The 19,471-nt window shown below is 38.5% G+C and overlaps 1 protein-coding gene across 1 annotated transcript; it reads left to right on the forward strand.

Annotated features, from left to right (window-relative positions):
• The first annotated feature begins 521 nt into the window (after positions 1 to 521).
• On the forward strand, positions 522 to 18,642 carry LOC128440868 (alpha-2-macroglobulin). The gene is made up of 36 exons (XM_053423709.1): positions 522 to 675; positions 837 to 1,017; positions 1,119 to 1,275; positions 1,679 to 1,731; positions 2,178 to 2,198; positions 3,251 to 3,416; positions 3,504 to 3,588; positions 3,689 to 3,833; positions 4,957 to 5,074; positions 5,203 to 5,312; positions 5,402 to 5,569; positions 5,812 to 6,039; positions 6,608 to 6,671; positions 6,812 to 6,957; positions 7,780 to 7,929; positions 8,426 to 8,566; positions 8,653 to 8,752; positions 10,342 to 10,495; positions 10,860 to 11,085; positions 11,733 to 11,859; positions 12,045 to 12,166; positions 12,278 to 12,329; positions 12,646 to 12,729; positions 13,340 to 13,516; positions 13,604 to 13,679; positions 14,605 to 14,761; positions 14,989 to 15,063; positions 15,453 to 15,615; positions 15,713 to 15,900; positions 16,322 to 16,534; positions 17,045 to 17,157; positions 17,347 to 17,437; positions 17,516 to 17,584; positions 17,673 to 17,778; positions 17,900 to 17,941; positions 18,499 to 18,642. The coding sequence occupies exons 1-36, from the start codon at positions 590 to 592 to the stop codon at positions 18,501 to 18,503; spliced, it is 4,359 nt and encodes a 1,452-aa protein (XP_053279684.1). The 5' UTR covers positions 522 to 589; the 3' UTR covers positions 18,504 to 18,642.
• Positions 18,643 to 19,471: the final 829 nt, after the last annotated feature.

The raw sequence follows: 19,471 nt of genomic DNA on the forward strand, positions 1-19,471 counted from the left end.
TACCTTCAGCTGAGGTATTCGTCTTTTACACCAACATTTTTGGATATACGTATCTACGTTTTTTTAAGTAATTGTAAACACACTAAAAAAGAAATTTACTCTTTTTCGTATTACCAGCAGAAGAGTCTGTCTTTCTGTTTGCTCCATTATACAACAGCATATACACAATACACAATATAATAGCTTTGGAGCATCTACACCCATTTAGAATATTGTCCTGACGTTCCAGCTCTAGTTTCTAGTTTGTCACTTGTTGTAATTTAGTCCTGCAGAGCCCAATTTTAACTTTTTTTAGATTTGAACTTATATACTTTTTGAATATTAAACTTACATTTTTCAGACCACAATGCACAATATTAAATATATTTAAAGGCATCTCTGACACAGTCTTATACGCTAAGTCTATAAAGGATTGACTTACGAGTCAAGACTTACTGGAAATTAAATAGAGCAGTTGCATGAGAGTGTGTGGGGGGATACAGTATGTCTGTGTGTGGGTGTGTGTTTGTGATTGGAGGGTGGGGTGGCGTGGGTTCTGTATCAACGGCTATTTAACAGACGCTGACTGTGAGGATCATCTCAGTCAGTCATGGGTCATCCTGGGATTCAGATGTGGACATGGACACTCTGTGTCCTCTTGAGCTGCATGTGTGTCGCTCAAGTCATTGCAGGACCGTAAGTTTGCCTGTTATTTTTTTATGTGTGTGTACTTTCTTTTCAAAACAGGGTTTAGATCTTGTTGATGAGCTACAAAGGTTTGTGTTGGTGTTCCCTGTGTTTGAGATCCAGTGTGACAGGCTACCCAATGGCATATGTTTATGTTTCTGTGTCTATAGGCATTACATGGTAGCCATCCCTGCAGTTCTTGAGGCTGGAGCTGAAACCAAATTTTGTGCAAGTCTCCTGAAGCCCAACGAGACTCTGGACATGACCATCACTCTGATTTCTGCTGAAATGAACACAACCCTTCTGAGTAAATCCTCCAGTCAGGAGTTTCATGACTGCGTTGATTTTAAGGTCAGCTCATGAGAAAGGCTTTGAAAACAAAGACATGTTAATTTATCAAGTATTAACACACATAGTTCTCCTGGTGCCTACAAAATATGTTTCTCTCACAGGTTCCCCTGGTGCAGAATCAAGAGGTGTACAACTTTGAGGTGGAGTTGAAAGGCAAAACATTTTACTCAAAAGAAGTGAGGAAAGTCAAGGCCACTGTCTACCAACCGATGACGTTTGTCCAAACAGATAAACCCATCTACCTCCCTGGACAAACAAGTAATTTTGATCTAATGATCTATGTTGTTGTGCCGAATATGCTGTATATCAGATATACATGTGTATCAATAGAATAATAGAATAATCGTGGCGGATGGTGACAGACTAAATATCTTACAGATCAACAAAGAAAATACATCTTATCTTGTTTTATCACTTTTTGCTTTAATTTTACTCTGGTATTTTCATTTCAATTCAAGTTGGGTCTTATGTGTTGGAGGCTTCCTGAGGGAATCAGAAACAAAGAGACAACAGAGAGAATGTTTTTAAAGCCAAACAGTACCAGCCTCTTTTTGTAATCTCAGGTTTGGTAGTTACGTTATCAGCTCTGTGCAGACGGCAGTTGAAGTGGCCGGATATGATATTTAGCAAAAGCTTCATGTAACCTCTTTGAATTTCTCAGTGCATTTCAGAGTCGTCACACTGGACAGCAGGATGAGACCCACCAATCGGCTGGTGAGTATTTCAAATCACAAACCACAGTATCAGTGATCCTGTGTGACAACGGTGCAGGTTTAATTTGGCTGAATGGGTTAAACTGAACATCAGTTATGCAATGAAGTGACAGACATAGATTTGCCCTTTAACCCCAGTTACTGTATGTCTCTAATCAGTCAGTTCCTGATGAAGGGTCACAGGCAGGACTTTGCGGAGTCAATAGACCTACAGGCCGCTAACACTAGTTTCTCATATCGCAACATGTTAATGAAGAAAATAGAACCTGACCTTGTTGGTCTCTGTATTAGATAATTGATAGCAACACATTAGAGCTTTAGCTGCTCGATACTATTGTGTTGTTGATTTCCTACCCACCCTCATTAGGAAACTGCCTGATGAGATCAATGTAAAGCAACCTGTCTTTCAACAAAGTTCTCTTTGTTTCTTTCTTTCTTCTCTTGCAGTACAATATAATTGAAGTTGAGGTAAGTCTAACATCCACACTATAATACACTCAAACTTTAATACACTGTATACTGGAGGTAGAGGAGCTTTACATTTTGGTAAAATGTAAACCTACCAACATCATAAAGTGCCCGTAGAGCTGAGTAAACAAGTCAACAAAATGTTTTGTGAGTATTTCGAAATTCTCAAACTTTAAGAATAAATAAACTTTTAAAGATTTTGCTACCAACAATCAAATTTGGCTTCACTGAAACAAGAGGGTTTACAAGTGAACAACTGTTACAACATTGATGAAAGTTAAATCTTTTTACATATTTGTGCCTTTTCCTTTTTAAGGGGCCCATATTGTGCAAAGTATATTTTCTGGGCCTTTACTATACCTAATTACTTGAAGGGGTCAGTAGGGACCCTTCATGTATGAAAACAGTCTCTCCACAGACTTTTTCAGTCAGTCAATTCTAAGAAATATGTTACAGGAACGTTAGGTTTCGTGCCTCCTCTCCGTGTGTGATGTCATCATTGAATCGCAATCTTCTCGCTACCCTATTCAGCCGACATAGAAACACACGTTGCAGCAGTTTTTTTTACTTCAAACCACTGATATATCATCTTAGGGGTACCAATACCTCAAATTACATCCCAGAAAGGTGTAAAATATGTGCCCTTTATATCAAGTCAATATGTTCTGATGAATTAAAAATCTTAATTCAATCTGTGGTTGTCAACCAGTGTTCAATGATATGGAAAAGCTAATCAATGCCAGTAAATCGACCTTTGCAGATGATTTCTTTTCAGATTACATTAAATATTTTTGTTAATGAAATGTTCATTTGTTTCTGTATATACAGTATCTGTAATTGAACAGTGTGTTGCTAAGGCTTTTAGAGTAGTTTGAAAAATAACACTGTATGTAGTTGAAGTGTGGGCTTATAGTTGGGTTAAATTTGATCAGAAGGAGAATATGAAATAATGAGCAGCATGTTGAGCGCTGTATTTCTGTGTGACATCCCTTTACATGAGTTTCATTTTGTGTCATAAACACATGTTCCTTCCCATTTATTTTATGAAATAGGATTCTAATGATAACCGAGTTGCACAGTGGCTGAATAAAACAGCCGATAGCAGCATACTGCAACTTTCTTACTCCTTGAACTCTGAGGCCCAGGAAGGAACCTACCAGGTTATTGTGACCGTTGGCGAGGTTAAAATATATCACAGTTTCAAGGTGGAGAAATATGGTAAGTTATGGCAATTTAAGAAAAAAAGAAACCATTTCCATCTACCCGCAATGTAGCAAATGTGTAATAACCATATTTCATCCACAGTTTTGCCTAAATTTGATGTAAAAATAACGGCAGATGATGTCATCAGTATTGAGCAGGAAGAAATAAAAGCTGAAATATGTGCAAAGTAAGTCAAATCCTTTGCTTCACATGTGTACTCCCAAAAATACTGTAACTCTTCAGCCACTCTTTTGTCTACTTTTCAACAATCACAATATGTTTCGTAGGTATACATATGGACAACCTGTGCCAGGCAGTGTCAAAGTTAAGGTCTGCCGACCTCTTAGTCACTATTATGTTGCTATAGTTACTCCTGATAATCCAGAGGGACTTCCTGACATAACACCCCCATGCTACGAGGAGACAAAGGAGGTAGAGTGGACAGAATCATCTCTCAGCAGAAACAAGGAGCAAAGTGTAACTGTGTTTTTCTGTGTATCAGTGTGGGTAAGGTGACATGTACTTCATTCAAATATAAATGTATTAATTTACTTTATTTACCATATCTATTTATTTATTTACTTTTATATGCCAGCGTAAGACTGAGTAAACCCCACCCATCTCATTAACATACAGACACAGAAATACAGAACAAAATGAAATGAAAATGCAGATTGCATTCTTGCAGGATTAAACAAATAAATAAGTAAGTTAAATACATTTAAAAAAACATGAATTCTTATTTTATTTTAAAACCCGGGACAAGATATTGAATAATCCACGTACGTTTGAAGTTCTTCTGCACAATTTAGGGAACCAACTACCATCTACATGTTAGCAAGTGTTAGTTGCCAACAGTGGATGTTAGGGACACAACATCAGTTTTGCACCTTAGCTTCATCAAGTGTTTTGGTATTGTAATCAATGATACAGACAGAACATGAGGGTGCGCTGAGGCTGAAGGTAAATCTGACTGGCTAGAGGCTTGTATGGCAGTGCTTTGAAAGCTACTGTATGTGGCCCCTTCAGTAGATCGTACTTCTTTACCTCTATGCTTTTTTAGAACATAGGACAAGATGGAAGATATTCTTTGTTCTACTGCACTAATCAATACCTACCGCCAGTTGATGGTAGTGGATTTTAGGGACATAAATAAATAATCGTGAAAATATATATTTTTTTAAATGTATTTATTTAATACATTAATGTTTCAAACTGTATGTATTGTGTATTTAATTATTTATTTATGTATATGTTTATTATTGATATTTTTGAATGATTTATTTATTTATTCCTTTTTTATTTTGGCAGTTTCAGTCCTAAATATTCACGTTAATTACAATGACATTTGTTAATGGTTACTAAGTGGTTACTTTGGTGCTCCGAACATTTTCCAGGTTAAACTGTAATGTCAGTCTGCAGAACATAGTAGTCTGAGAAGAGCATGACCCTCAGAATGTAAATACTGAGAAACTACTTAGGTGAAATCTGAACGAATAAAAGGAGTTTAAGTTTGAATTACATCCATCTAATCTCAATTCATTTGTGATTTTAGACGGGAAAGAAAGGTTGTGCCTCTTTTACCTTCAAGATGACAACTTTCACAAAACTCGACCAAAAGGTGCTTCAAGATTACCTGGATCTGATTGTTGAAGTGGAAGAGGAAGGGACAGGCAAGTCTTTGTAATATTTAATATTTTGTTCATACATCAAAGAGATATTTTGTAGCAAATTTATACAGTATATTTTACTTGAACAACATGTTGCATACATCAATGTAACATGGAGGATTTCTTCATAGGCATTTCCCTCCAACAAATGAAGAGACTGCAGATTTCATATGTTATTGGAAAGCTGCTGTTCATTGACACACCCAAGATTTATGACAAAGGATCAAATGTGGAAGGAAAAGTAAGTGCAGATTGTTCCCTTCACGTCCTCACTGTCATTCGACGAAAGCGATCTGTATCCTCACTGACACAACGCTCCGCCCCTAACAGGTTAAAGCGGTTCACTTCAATGATACACCCATAGCTGACATGAAGGTCTACTTGTTTGAAGGTGTCAGGTGGTCCTCACGTCTGCTGCAGAATCTCACCTCTGACAGCGATGGTGTGGCCACTTTCTCATTCTCCACAGCTGAACTCAATGGAGAGATCAACCTGCACGTAAGTAGGAGATAACTCGTCAGCCACATAAAACACCTTCATGACAATGACAACATGGCACAAGAGTGAGAAGCTAAGGTGTTTTCTAAAAGTACAGCAGCGGATCATGGGTGCACCATTGTATAGTGGCCATATTGCAACAAGAACTGTGTCTTTACTTTGACATTCAGCTTTTCTATGATAACTGAACTCACTTTTCAATGTATTCCTCCACTTCATCTGGTTTCTTTTCTACGATATAGGTTAGTAATAAACCAATATTGGGCTACTCTGGTCATAGAACTCGATACTACGAGACTGGCCAACACACAGTGTCTATGAGCCAGCCTCCCTCTGCTGACACCCAAACAGTCAGCTCCCTGGAGGTGGTGAAGAAGACAAATCCTCTGTCTTGTGACACAAAAGAAGAGATCTCCATCAAATACACTGTCGTTGGAGAGAAAGGGGCCTCCGTAATGGTGATCTACCTGGTGAGTTGTCGGTGAACTAGTTCTCAGCTTATCAGAAGATGTTTTTCACAGAAATATGTACATGGAAAATGTATTTTCAAATGAAATCAGTTCAGATATCAAAAGTGTTTAAATGAATGGCTTCCATTGCAGGCCCCTCGCATTTGAACAGAGGTTAGTAGAAATGCTTTTAGTTTATTTTCGCCTACTGCCTGGAACTCATGGCAAAGTATCTTAAAAATTATATCTTCAGTTCCCCCAGGGGAATTTTAATTCATGCTTGACAGACATTTAGCTGTATCTTCTTAATGTGTTTTACTTGGTTTTACTTGAATTGTTTTATGATCTGTATTCTATTTGCATCATATCTACTGTGTTCATTTATTCCCTGCATCTGTTTATTTATTTTATTTTATTGTATCCGCTCAATTTACTTAATTTCAAATGAGGCCTCCCTCAATAAATCTCGTTTATAAATAAAGGTTCATTAAATTAAATAAAAAAACCTCTACTTGTAATCTAGTTTGCCAGGGAATGAGTTTTATTTTCATGACTCATTTATTCAGCCATTTTCTCTCAAACTCTCTAGGTCTTATCCAGAGGGGCCATTATCATGCAAGAATTTAAACAGATTGAAGTTCAAGACCTTCCAGGTGAGCACAGACCGGCTTTAATCATGAGTCTGGAAAATCGTATATTTGAGATTTACATGGAATGAAAATATACATCTACTGCTGTTTTATAACATGGAGACATGTGGATGATACTTGTTGTTTCTAACTTCACCTTTTAGTGACTGAGGGTGGAATTTCCTTTGAGTTGAATGTGCATCCAGAAATGGCGCCAGAAGTCCAGGTCTTGGCCTACGCCGTCCTCCCCAGTGAGACTGTGATCGCTAACAGTGCTGACTTCTCCGTAGAGAAGTGCTTCAGTCACAAGGTCAGTATAGAAGAAAACCTGAGGCACCAGCTCCGCTTGTCAGATGTAGGTGCAGAAAGTGTTTGCCACATAATGTGGATATGTACCCAGGCTTTCCACAAGGATATGGAGTAGCAAGCCAGTTTGAGAAAGAAGTCGGCAAGTTCGACTCTTTCACTGTGTTACCGCTCAGTTTGTGTGTGTGTGTGTGTGTGTGTGTGTGTGTGTGTGTGTGTGTGTATGCAGCCCTGTCCTATAGGAGGAGAGGACAAAGAATTAGAGCAAATGGGAGCGGATCAAAACAAGGCTTCTTATTAGAATATGCCCAATAATACAAAACAAACAGGGAATTAGATTTGAAAGGCCACAATGAGCATTTATGAATCAATTAATCAATTATCTAGATGGCACTTGTAGAAGATATGTTTATGTAGAGAAACCACACTCACATCAGATGAATTACCTTTACCTGAGTTCAGTGACAAACCAGACATATTTTGTTGTCATCTCCCAAACTGTAGTGCGTATAAAAGTGCACAATAACCCCTGTCAGCAGTCAAGTCTGTAGCTCTCCACATCTGTCCTGAGGTTTGATCAAGCTTTGAAATACATGACTTCAGCCAATTTGAGTTTGTTTATACCGCAAACTCCGAAAGGTCAATCTGCCATATGGCCACTCCCCTCCAGAACACTTACCAGCTCATTCATCTTTTTTTACATTTGTTGACCATTTAAAAAAGTTTGGGTAGAATATAAATTAATGTCCCACTGTCAATATTATAGGCTCTAGTCTCATTCCAAAAACGTCCAGATGGTGTGATGTGTGTTTTCTGTGTTTGTCAGGTGTCGCTGGAGTTTCTTCCATCCTCAGCAGTCCCAGGAGAGGAGACCACCATGCAGCTGAAGGCCCAACCAGACTCCCTGTGTGGAGTGAGCGCTGTCGACCAGAGCGTCCTCATCATGAGACCAGGGGAGGGCCTGACTGCAGACAAGGTAACTGCTCCTCTACAAATAGATGCTGACATCCTGGAGTTTTATTCTAGTTTTCCTCTACAAAATCTTTTCCACCGTTAATAATATCAGTTACCCAGAGGCTATGGCTTTATGTTCTGATTGTTTTTCTTGTCCCTCTTCCAGGGAGGTACACTTGTTACCACCAGTGTAACATAGCTGTTTAATGCAGTTCAATGCTAATTATGTTACCTTTAAAGGGATAGTTCATCCAGAAGGGGACATTTTCTAATTGTGTTTGAATCCACAAAACGCTTTTGGAGTTTCAGGGGTAAATATTGTAGCTGATTAGTGACCTATCTTCAGACGTAATTCAACAAACAGAAAACCATAACAATCTCATACCAATCGTGTAGTAGATAACGAGTGTTTTGTACTTGACAACCACCTTTTGAGATGAAGCTGCCCTAAATCTACGAATACAGTCATCAGATCTTCATGCAGCAGTTTCAAGCTTTCAACCTTTTTTTCTTTACAGATTTTTGACTTGTTGCCTGTCTCCAAAGCGTCTTATGTTCCATATGATGTAAATGATAAAGTAGAATGCTTGCGGGTGAGACCAAGAAGATACATTCATCCACATCCTTCTGAGAGAACTGATGCGTTTACAGTTTTCCAGGTAAATCCACATACAGTTACCGACATATAGAGAGTTTAATTGTTTTTTACACGTAGTAAATGGTTGTATGTTGTTCAAATATCTAGAACGTTGGATTGAAGATGGCTACAAACTTGTTTATCCGAATGCCTCCATGCCTCAACTTCAGAGGAAGAGAATACCACGAAGGTGGCCATCGTGAATATGGTAAATGTTCTGCACTGTTAAGAAACACACACTGGATTAGGTGCAATAAATCAAAGAGGAATTACTGAAACATTTCACTCAATGAATAAACTAAAATAAACTCAAGTAAAAGTAAGAGGACCACATTAGCATTTCTATTGTTTCTATTTTTTTTCTTGTATAAGTAAGTACTTACCTTTACATAGTTGTAAATTATTGAAAGTAAAAGTACATGCCGAGTGTAGCCTATTCATCGTTACTTTTTCCCTACATTTATTTATTGATTTTCCAGAAATAATTAATATTATATACACACCATTGCCCTTTAACCCCCACCCACTACAATATCAGTACATCGATAATACATTTTTTTTAATCAACATTGCCACTCCACCCCATATCTAATAATAGGAAAAAGGAAATAATGACAATCAGAAGCACATAATACAAACACAATTTTTACGCACCCTGGTGGCTCGGAGTAGGACATAACATATATGCAACAGGTTTGGGGAAGTGAGGGTGTAGTCGCAAAAAAGCCAGGACCCGATATGAAGCAAAGAAAGTATTTATTTACAGAAAGCAACACAGCGATCAACAAGGACTATCAGTGGCACCAAAGAAAATAACATAAATACCCCCCCCCCCCCCCTTTACAGGCTTAGCACCCAAAAGTACAGCGGTAGAGTGGTAGACCCCGGAGTATCTTACCTGTCCTCATTGTACCTGTGCGCACAACAAAAAACCTGTGCGCAAGCCTCTGCGCCCAACAAAAAAAATTAACAAAGACAAAACTAAAGATAAAGCAATACACCAGCAAACAACCAAGCAAAAATAATCAGAGCTCAGCCAGAGCTCAACCCAAAGCCCCCCTTGCTAACAAAACAAAGGACTATTTAAACGGGAATGTTTGATGGGAGATCTGGAACAGGTGTGGTGATTTGATGATTGGAACCCGGTGTGCACATCTGTAAAGTAGGAGAATGAAAACAGGAGGAGGAGACAAAACAACTACACAAACCAACAACACAAAACAGAACACAATACATGTAGGCCTATAACATGCATACATACAAGACATACAGAGCACTGTACGTAACAACAATATAATAAGTGGCTAACTAATGATAGTACACATTAGCAATTTAATACTTAACAGGGCTCCCCACCGCTCCGGACATCCAGCAGTCCGCTCTCTTTATTTTATTTGTTAATCATTCTCTGGATCCTTGAGATTACCAACATCGCCATTGTTAAGATAGGAAATGACAGGGCTCCAAATTTCTCTCCTTTAACAATATTGGTAAACTTTTCCGTTGACATATCTGTTTGTCAACCATCTACCTATTCATCATAATGGCTGGTCAAATCCATTTTCCATCTGCAGCTTTGCTGGAGTTAAAAGAGGCAGTGTCTAATGTTCCTGCATGTCCTGATTGGTTCAGAGATACAGATCTTTCATTGATTACAACATACAAAAATAATCTACTTCAGTAAAGTACACATCATGAAAAATGTACTTAAGTACAGTCACTAAGTAAATGTACTACGTTATCCCACCACTACTTACGGCTGTCGTTCCACTTGAATATCTCCTTGTTTCTTTTCAGAAATTGCATATAACAGTGTTCCTGTAGTTGCCCGTATGAGAGTGGAAATGGCCGGGCCAACTGGTCAAGGTGCCCCATACCCTCCTCTTCCAGTTATAGAGACAGTCCGTACTTTCTTCCCCGAGACTTGGATATGGGACCTGGTGGCAGTTGGGTGAGCTTGTATATGATTTGGATATTAGTATGACTTTACATTATTACATTGTTGGATGTGTAACAGACTTTTTCTTTCTGTTTTTCTGCTTTTTCCCTTCAAACTGTTTATTATATTATATTGTACCAGAGAATTATTCCTTCTTATTAATAAGTCCGCCTCAAACAATTTTGCAGCATACTGTAATTTTTTTGTTTTTTGTGTGCAGAACTTTTTTTTATACACATTGTATGGTGCAGAGGGAATTTAGAAAACATCCTACATGGTTTATCTGCAATGACGATTTTATAGTCAAATTTATCAAGTTTTTTGTCAAGTTTTTGTAGCTCACAGTATCTGTGTCTCTCTGTATTTGTTAATCCAGAGCATCCGGGACGAAGGATGTGTCCCTCCTTGTCCCTGATACCATCACCACCTGGGAGACGGAGGCTTTCTGTTTGTCCCCTCAGGGTTTTGGCTTGGCTCCTCGTAAAGAAATCACCGTCTTCCAGCCCTTCTTCCTCGAGCTCACGATGCCCTACTCCATCATCCGGGGGGAGCACTTTGAACTGAAGGCAACCATCTTCAACTACCTTTCCAGCTGCATCATGGTAAAGGAAGTTTTAAAAAGTCAGTAAACTTATGTCTGCATGGCAACAATCTAGCATCATAATGACAACATTAACTTTATGATGTTTAGTAGATCTTATGTCTTTGCCTGCAAACATTTACGAATTGGAACGAATCACAAACGTGAGTTTGAAGAGAATGTTTTGCAGGGTTGTTGAAATTACTTTATGTAGCCAAATTCATGGTGAAATCTTAATTTGATTCCAATTTTTTTTTCTAATAACTGTTATGAACAATTGAGATTCAAAATACTTCACCAACCCTTCTGTGGAGACCCTGTGGGCATCCTACACATATAATGCAATGTTGATGATGCCCTTTAATATATATTGAATTCATGTGTACACTAATGAATGTACATCACACCTTATGAATTAGTTGTGAATTAAACAAGCATCTAATGTGTCTCATTTAAACAGTTAATATATATAATAATGCAAGATGTACATTTTAAAGATAAACAGTGGTTTCGGACGCATTTTGGTTTATTCCTAATTTTATTAGTATCAACGTGACTGAGACGTGGAATCAGGTTTGTATGTCTCCAAACATGCAGCAGTTTGAGGATTTGTTCACATTTCGCTTCACATCAGCAGTTTCAAAATATATTGTTGTGTCTCTTGAACAGGTCTCTGTGACGCCAGCACACTCCTTAGATTACACCCTCACCCCCCTCTCTGGTGACAAGTACACATCCTGTTTGTGTGGCAATGAGCGCTTGACCCTCAGCTGGAACATGTCCCCTACAGCTTTAGGTTAGTCTTCAAGCTTTCATCCATACTTTTGCCAAGGTAGTGGAATTACTGTGCCTATTTCCGTATTTTTTAAATCTCTGTGGAATCAGGGAAATCCATCACAGCGGCAAAATACTTTTGAAATTTATTGGATGTGAGATAATTGATCAAGTTTCAAACAGGGTTTAATTAACATTTTTTCAAAGGGGTTGTGAATGTGTCGGTGAGTGCTGAGGCTGTGGCATCTCACACTTCCTGTGACAATGAGATTGTGAGCGTTCCAGAAAGAGGCCGTATCGACTTGGTCACCCGACCACTCATAGTAAAGGTAGTTGTTTTTAATATATAATAGCAATGGTCTTTATTCCTAAGCCCTTAAAAAAAAATACAAGTTGGAAACTCTGCAACTCTCATTATTCCCTATCTCTTTCCCTCTCAGGCTGAGGGAACTGAAATGACAAAGACCCACAACCTGCTGCTCTGTCCAAAAGGTGAGTAGACCACCAGTTGCAAAAAGGTAGCATACATTGGTTATTGTGGCCTTTCAGCCAAGTTTAATGAGAGCATCTCCAAATCTATCAAAAGTCATTACTTAAATGCATTTTCATACATTTTGTCCATACAAATGTAATATTTGAACTGTTGTGCTTCAAGACAGACCAATGTTTCATTGTATTGATCTTATTGCTTCATCAGAACTGCTATGATTCAGGATCCACTAACTGTTCATAAATCTGAATGAAGTCTTTGTTTCCTGACCGTGGCTTGAGTTTGTCTCTAAGGTGGTTGTTGTCTGTCCGTACACAGGAGAGGCTTTGACAGAGGAAGTAGAGTTACAGCTCCCTGAGAATGTGATCGATGGATCAGCTCGTGCCTCACTATCAGTTCTGGGTAAACGGATAAACTAATTTTGCAGAGTTAACAGTTCACCATTTTCTTGATGCCTCAGAAATGAGGACATTGATAGTAAAAAGGGAAGTTTGGATGTTGATGTTATTGTCCTTCTTGAGAGATTGTATTTGCTCATATAATGCAACCAATGCACTTTCATAGATTATACAGGAAACAGTTATTCAGTCAATAAAATTATTATAATAATAACTTTATTTGTAAAGCACCTATCTATACAAGGTTATAAAGTGCTTCACACAAAAAATCCAGAATAAAATTAAGAATGAATTATAATCAAAGTTATTCAGCTCAGTTCAATCTTGAGGGTTATGACATAAAAAGGTCAAGACCTTAAATTTGTAGAGAAACCCAACAGTTCCCACAATTGTGCAGATTGGTGTTGAATTGCTGGAGCACTTGTGATTTCAGGATAAAACTTGTATAAAGAACACAATTACTATATGTAAGAATTCAGCACAGTTGAGGGAAAATACCAAAACTCCTTTAGTGCATGGCCTTCTGTATCAGCTGTGTTTGAAGCTTGTTAACATGGTTTTATATCAGTGTGTCAAGTCATTTACATGTTTAGTGAGTCACTGTATTTGTGCAGGCGACATCCTGGGTCGAGCCCTGAAAAACCTGGATGGGCTGCTTAGGATGCCGTATGGATGTGGTGAGCAGAACATGGCGCTTCTGGCCCCCAACATCTACATCCTCCAGTACCTGAAAAACACACAGCAGCTGACACCGGCCATCATGGAGAAGTCTACCAACTTCCTGACAAGCGGTGAGCCTCAGTTAGCTTCAGCTGAATAATCTAGGACTGGTGTGAATCATTATGCCCTAATAAAATTGTATTTATTTTATTCCATAGGTTACCAGAGACAGCTGAACTACAAACATATTGATGGAGCTTACAGCACATTTGGATCAGGAACAGGGAACACTTGGTGAGGAATAACTGATGTACATAGAATTATTTGATCTACCTACTTATTCCACAGTTGTCTGTGTTTCTGTATGTGGAATACATATCTCGGGAACCGTTCATCTTGTTGGCATCACACTTGGCATGTGTATTATTACACATGCAGTCTGTGAACTGAGTTGATCATGTCTTCATCTGAGTCCTCAGATAAACTACAGCTGTCGTTGCCAACTGGCCGTTTGTGGCCAATAATATATCTGTCCTGCCAGATCAATTTGATCATTTGATCATGTTTCTTCCTCTATCTCTGATTGTGGGTGCTGATCTCCGTCATGACAACAACAGTCAAAGCACAAAGTTTGTTTTGGTGCTGCAATGCCTTATATCAAGTTGAATTAAAGAGCTATTATTTTGAAAAGATTGTGTCAGACCTCTGAAATAGCTTACATGCGATGTATAAAAAAATAACAGTAGTTCAGTAAATCATAATTTTTTTATATGAAACACAAAGTAACAGTTATCAATCAAATTCAGTTTCATATTCTAGGAAAATATTGAATTTATGATCTTCATTGCAGATAAACCAGGTAGCATGAACACAAAGTTTTCTAACTTCACTCTTCGCCATAGACTGTTTATAAAACGCTTTGCACAAAATGTCCAGCACACAAACAATAAAAAGGGACAGTGTATTCTAGAACTGTTTGAGAAGGACTCACTAATGTCAAGGGATATTTCTGAAGTAGCTTTAGAGCTTTAACAAACAACTAGAGAATATGCCATTCCAAACAGGCAGGTTTAGAACGGGCCCTGCACTAGTTGGTACCTTATGCATGAACTAGCCAAACTTATGACCTATACCATATTGTGTTATGTTCGGTATACAGAACAAGTGCGTCTCCTTATTTTCCTTTTGTCAGTGTCTAACTGTGTTTTGATGTCCTCAGGCTAACTGCTTTCGTGTTGAGATCTTTTGCCAAAGCAAAATCGTTCATCTACATTGACCCAAGGAATATTGAATCATCTAAAACTTGGCTGGAGGAAAAACAACGTAAAAATGGCTGTTTTGAACAGTCAGGAAAACTTTTTAACAACAGGATGAAGGTGAGCTTTTTGTTCCTATAGACTGTGATTAAAACAATATCACTATAGACCTTTTATTATCACTGAGTAATATCTTGCTGTTCTTTATTTACAATGTGTGGGTGAAAGTCGTTTGTTTAATGAAATTAAAGTGAATGTGGCTGCAAGCCCAAAATCATGTTTGTTAAGTGGGTCCCTGTGCCTTGCACACACAGTGTGGATTTGTGAGTATTGTTCCGTTCCTACAGGGTGGTGTGTCTGATGAAGTGACGCTTACTGCTTACATCACTGCCGGTTTCTTGGAAATTAATTCGTCCACTGATGTGAGTAAACTCCCTCCCAAAAATTATCTAATTTTTAATTAATCCTGATTCACAATTAACAATATAATATGCACTATTACAATGTATAAACCGCACCTAACTATAACAACGGCTACTTTTCCTCATGGAGAGTTCAGATTGAAAAATCTATCTTAACACAAACAGTTCTTTTGGTTTGTGTTGTAGGCCTCATAAAATAATGACTTGTCTTTGTAGTGCCTTACAACACTGGTAGTTATTTAGCTACTTCTGTATCTTTCTTCATTATTTAATTGAGTGGTTCTGAAGATGGACTGAAGACAATATCTATAGTGACAATATCTCAATTCTGAGTTTTATTTTTGTAATGTATTGGCACATAGTTTCTCAATCTAAAATATACTTTACAGGATGCTGTGGTGAAGAAGAGCCTGTCCTGCCTTAAGGAGTCCGCCAATGACCTCAGCAACACCTACACCACAGCTCTGTTGGCGTATGTCTTTACCCTGGCAGGAGACATGGAGACCCGTGCTCACCTCCTGACGCACCTTGACAAAGTTGGACACAAACAAGGCGAGTTGCCGTCCTCCTCAAGGAAATCATTCTGCCTTCACTTACTGTCACTGAAGCTGACCTTATGCCTGTATGTTTGTGGATGGGTGTGTTTTAGGGGGTTTCCTCCATTGGTCTCAGACAGCAACAGAAACATCGGCCTCTCTGTCTGTGGAGATCAGCTCCTATGTGATGCTGGCCAAACTCAGTGCCTCGCCCAGTGCTGAAGACCTGGGCTACACCTCTCGCATTGTCAGATGGCTGACGGGTCAGCAGAACTATTATGGAGGCTTCTCATCCACACAGGTACAAGCCAAACAGAGGAATGGTTCATTGACTAGATGTGTGCTCAGAGCTGTCATGTGAAAACCAAGTGTCCACGTGTGTGTGTGTGTGTGTGTGTGTGTGTGTATCAATTCAAGAGGTTTTCTAAATGCTGTATTTACATAAATTAGCTTATGATTTAGATTGTAAGTAGAATGAGGAATAGTATCCTATCTTATCTGTAAAAATTCCAAATAATAGGTTAAAAAATAAATAAATAGGAAATTCAGTTTAGTTCCTTATCGTGATAAAAGTGGAAATCATGTTTACTTAGACCATGCACCATTGTCAGCTTTTTACTTTTTAATGGTGACCTTCCACCTCTTCCTGCTCTATGTGTAAACACAAGTGATTTTATGTGTAAAGATTTGAAGTAACATAAAGTATTTTATGTTTCTTATAGGACACAGTGGTGGCTCTTCAGGCTCTGGCTCTTTACTCCACTCTGGTATTCAGTCCAGACGGTTCAAGCACAGTGATGGTCCAGTCCCCCAGTGGTCAGCTGTCATTTGATGTGAACAGGGACAACAAACTGCTGTACCAGGAGAAGACGCTACAGGACGTGATAGGAAAGTACAGCGTGAAGGTGAAGGGCAGCGCGTGTGCTTCAATACAGGTCAGTTAACACTGGAGCTATAACTGCTTCTGTTGGTTAAATGCTCACCTCAACAGGCTTACAGTAGCAGTGCAGAGAGTCTGAAAGTGCTGCATCTCCAATTATATGTGGTGTCTGTATGCAGAGAGTTTTGCTTCTCATTTTAAATAAATGAGCAGGTCTGACTATTCTAATAACTGGATTTTGATTTTAATGAAATGACCAGGTGGTCCTAAACTCTTACAACCTGGGAAATGACTTGATGCTACATAAAGCCATTAAACATATACTGAACGCCCCCGGAATTGTCAGAAGCGGTGAATCAGGTCAAAATTCATCCAGATTATCCTGTAGTGTGCAGCTACAACAACAACAAACTTAATACAACAACCTAAAATCTGGATGTGTAAATGTGACTCCCCTTGAAGAGAGCATGGTTCTTCTGTTCCATAAATTTAAGGAAAGGAAATTCTTGATATTCTATTTCAGTATTTTTAATCTTATACTTTACCTTGTCTCCCTATTTCTCAGATTAGTCTTAACTACAACATCCCAACTCCGACTGAAGTGACATCCTTCAGTGTTGAGGTCAAGCCAGGGGCTGACTGCGCCAAAAACAAACTCAGTCTGTTGCTAAAGTGTCTGTAAGTAATCTACTCCCACAAGTTACATTAGTGATGGAGGTGTACTGACATTTTTGTCAAACAATGCTCTGTAAATACCAGTGTGTACCTGATGGTGGATGAACCAGTATGCCAACATTCTCCAGCATATCCTAACTGTGAGGACAATGGTGAAGGTATGGGACTTCACATCTTTATGGTTTATTGCAGATATCATGGAAAAGAGGAAAATACAAACATGGTGATCCTGGACATCAAAATGCTCTCTGGCTTTGTCCCAGATCCACAGTCTTTGAAGGAGGTGACTTATTAGTGTAACTTAGACTAGTTTACATCCGTTATTGTTGAGAAACCCAGTTGATTATCCTCCCCCCCACAGCTCAAAGGCGCCCTGCTGGTGGATCGTGTTGAAGAAAAGGAGGATCATGTTATGGTGTACATCCGGGAGGTAAGCGGAATTCCCAGTGAGGGTCAAGAGATAAGGATTATCCGATTGTTACTTATTGTGTCATCTGTCTTTTCTTTTTAACCAACAGCTACCAAAGGACATACCCATCAACTACAAGTTACGTCTCATCCAGGAGCTGCCAGTGCAGAACCTGAAGCCAGCCGTGGTCAAGATGTATGACTACTACCAGCCAAGTAAATATAACACTCACACAGACAAACCCTAAGTCCCTTTACAGAGACCAGATCAAGCATATATGAAGAAAGGTTATATTTTTCAAAAATCCATCTCTCTTTCTATTCTTCTTTTTCTTAGGTGACCAGGCTGAGACAGAATACATCTACACTTGTGCTGCAGGTAACAATACATGATGATACAAGAACATTCTGACCCAACCACAAAAAGTAATAATGTCTTTCATTGGTCAGAACCAATAGGCTTCTCAAGAGGCTCTATGGCACTGAGTGGAGAACATTGACGCATCAGACTCCACAAAGATGCATCAATCCCCTTTTGAGACCATATTTAAATTAACTGCATCTGGGTTTTTATTTGGATCATCGCAAAATTGCACACACACAAACATATCAGTCACCTAAAAAAGATTGATGCGTTTCATCAAGATCCATGAATTATTGTCTGAGAAAAAGGTTGAAAAGCACAATATCTCACAATCTCAAAGACAGTGAAAAATAGTTCCTGGAACCGCAGCTAAATTGAATTGGTTCTTCATCACCGATACCATATCTTTCTTCCAAGATTCATTGTAATTTGTTCAGAATCTTTTTGTGTAATGCTCTTAACTAAGCAGAGGTAAACATAACTTCCTTGGCAGAGGTAATGATGTCAACAACAACTCTGGACTTTACAGGGAATATAATATACTAATATTTTTTATTTTTGTATTTTTGCAGCTTGAAGAGAGGAGAGTTTTCAGTCCTTGGGTTGTCCCACAAATGAGCATTTTATCACAAATGCTTAACACATTTCTGTCTATATACTGTATGTGTTTGAGGTGAAACTAATGGAGAATAAAATAATGTGATGTGAATGTCGAACTTAGTTCTCTTATGTTTTACTGTGTGTTTTACACTGTTTCAAATGTTTGCTGCCGCACCTTCAGCAGTTAATTTATTCATACACATATCACGAAACACATGTGCAGGTGAGCTTAGTGTGGAAAGTTGAGTGTCCTCATGGCTGCTAGGGTGGAGCATATAAAGTACATATAAAACAAATATCATCTCCATCACTCCGTCCATCCAACCATCCATCCATCCATCCATCCATCTATCAATCTATCTATCTATCCATCTATCCATCTATCCATCTATCTATCTATCTATCTATCTCCCATTGAGATACAAACTCTCCTCCTCAGGAGGTGTTGGTCCAGATGATCAGCAGGCACACACAGCCAACAGATTAAATAATAATAATAATAATTAAAAAAAAACATTTATTTTAGGAATTGATACATGTACAGTTTAAGGCAAGGGGTAGTGATGGATACAATTTTCTTTAAAAAACAAGTTATGTCTTTCATTCTCACTTTCCACCTTTAAACTATGAAATGAACTGAACTTTGAACTAGTTCATGAGAGGTGTGAACTTGCACAACACTGGATATGGAACACACACATCATCACTGAAGAAAGAGAGTGAACATTCCAACGACTTTTGACATTCCAACCACTACTTTATAAATGTAATAGTAACATATCTTTCTCAAAATGTCCTGTTTGGAGAGAAGGATGAAAGAGCAGCGAGTTTACTCACCATCAAAAGAAGAAACAGTGTATGACACCGTGACATTATCACTGAAGGAAATTATTGAAAACTGTAATGATTTGTTTTTCTTGCAACATTGTAAAAAAAAAATGCACC

The sequence above is a fragment of the Pleuronectes platessa genome, chromosome 5 (genome assembly GCF_947347685.1).
Source record: "Pleuronectes platessa chromosome 5, fPlePla1.1, whole genome shotgun sequence".
NCBI lineage: Eukaryota > Metazoa > Chordata > Actinopteri > Pleuronectiformes > Pleuronectidae > Pleuronectes > Pleuronectes platessa.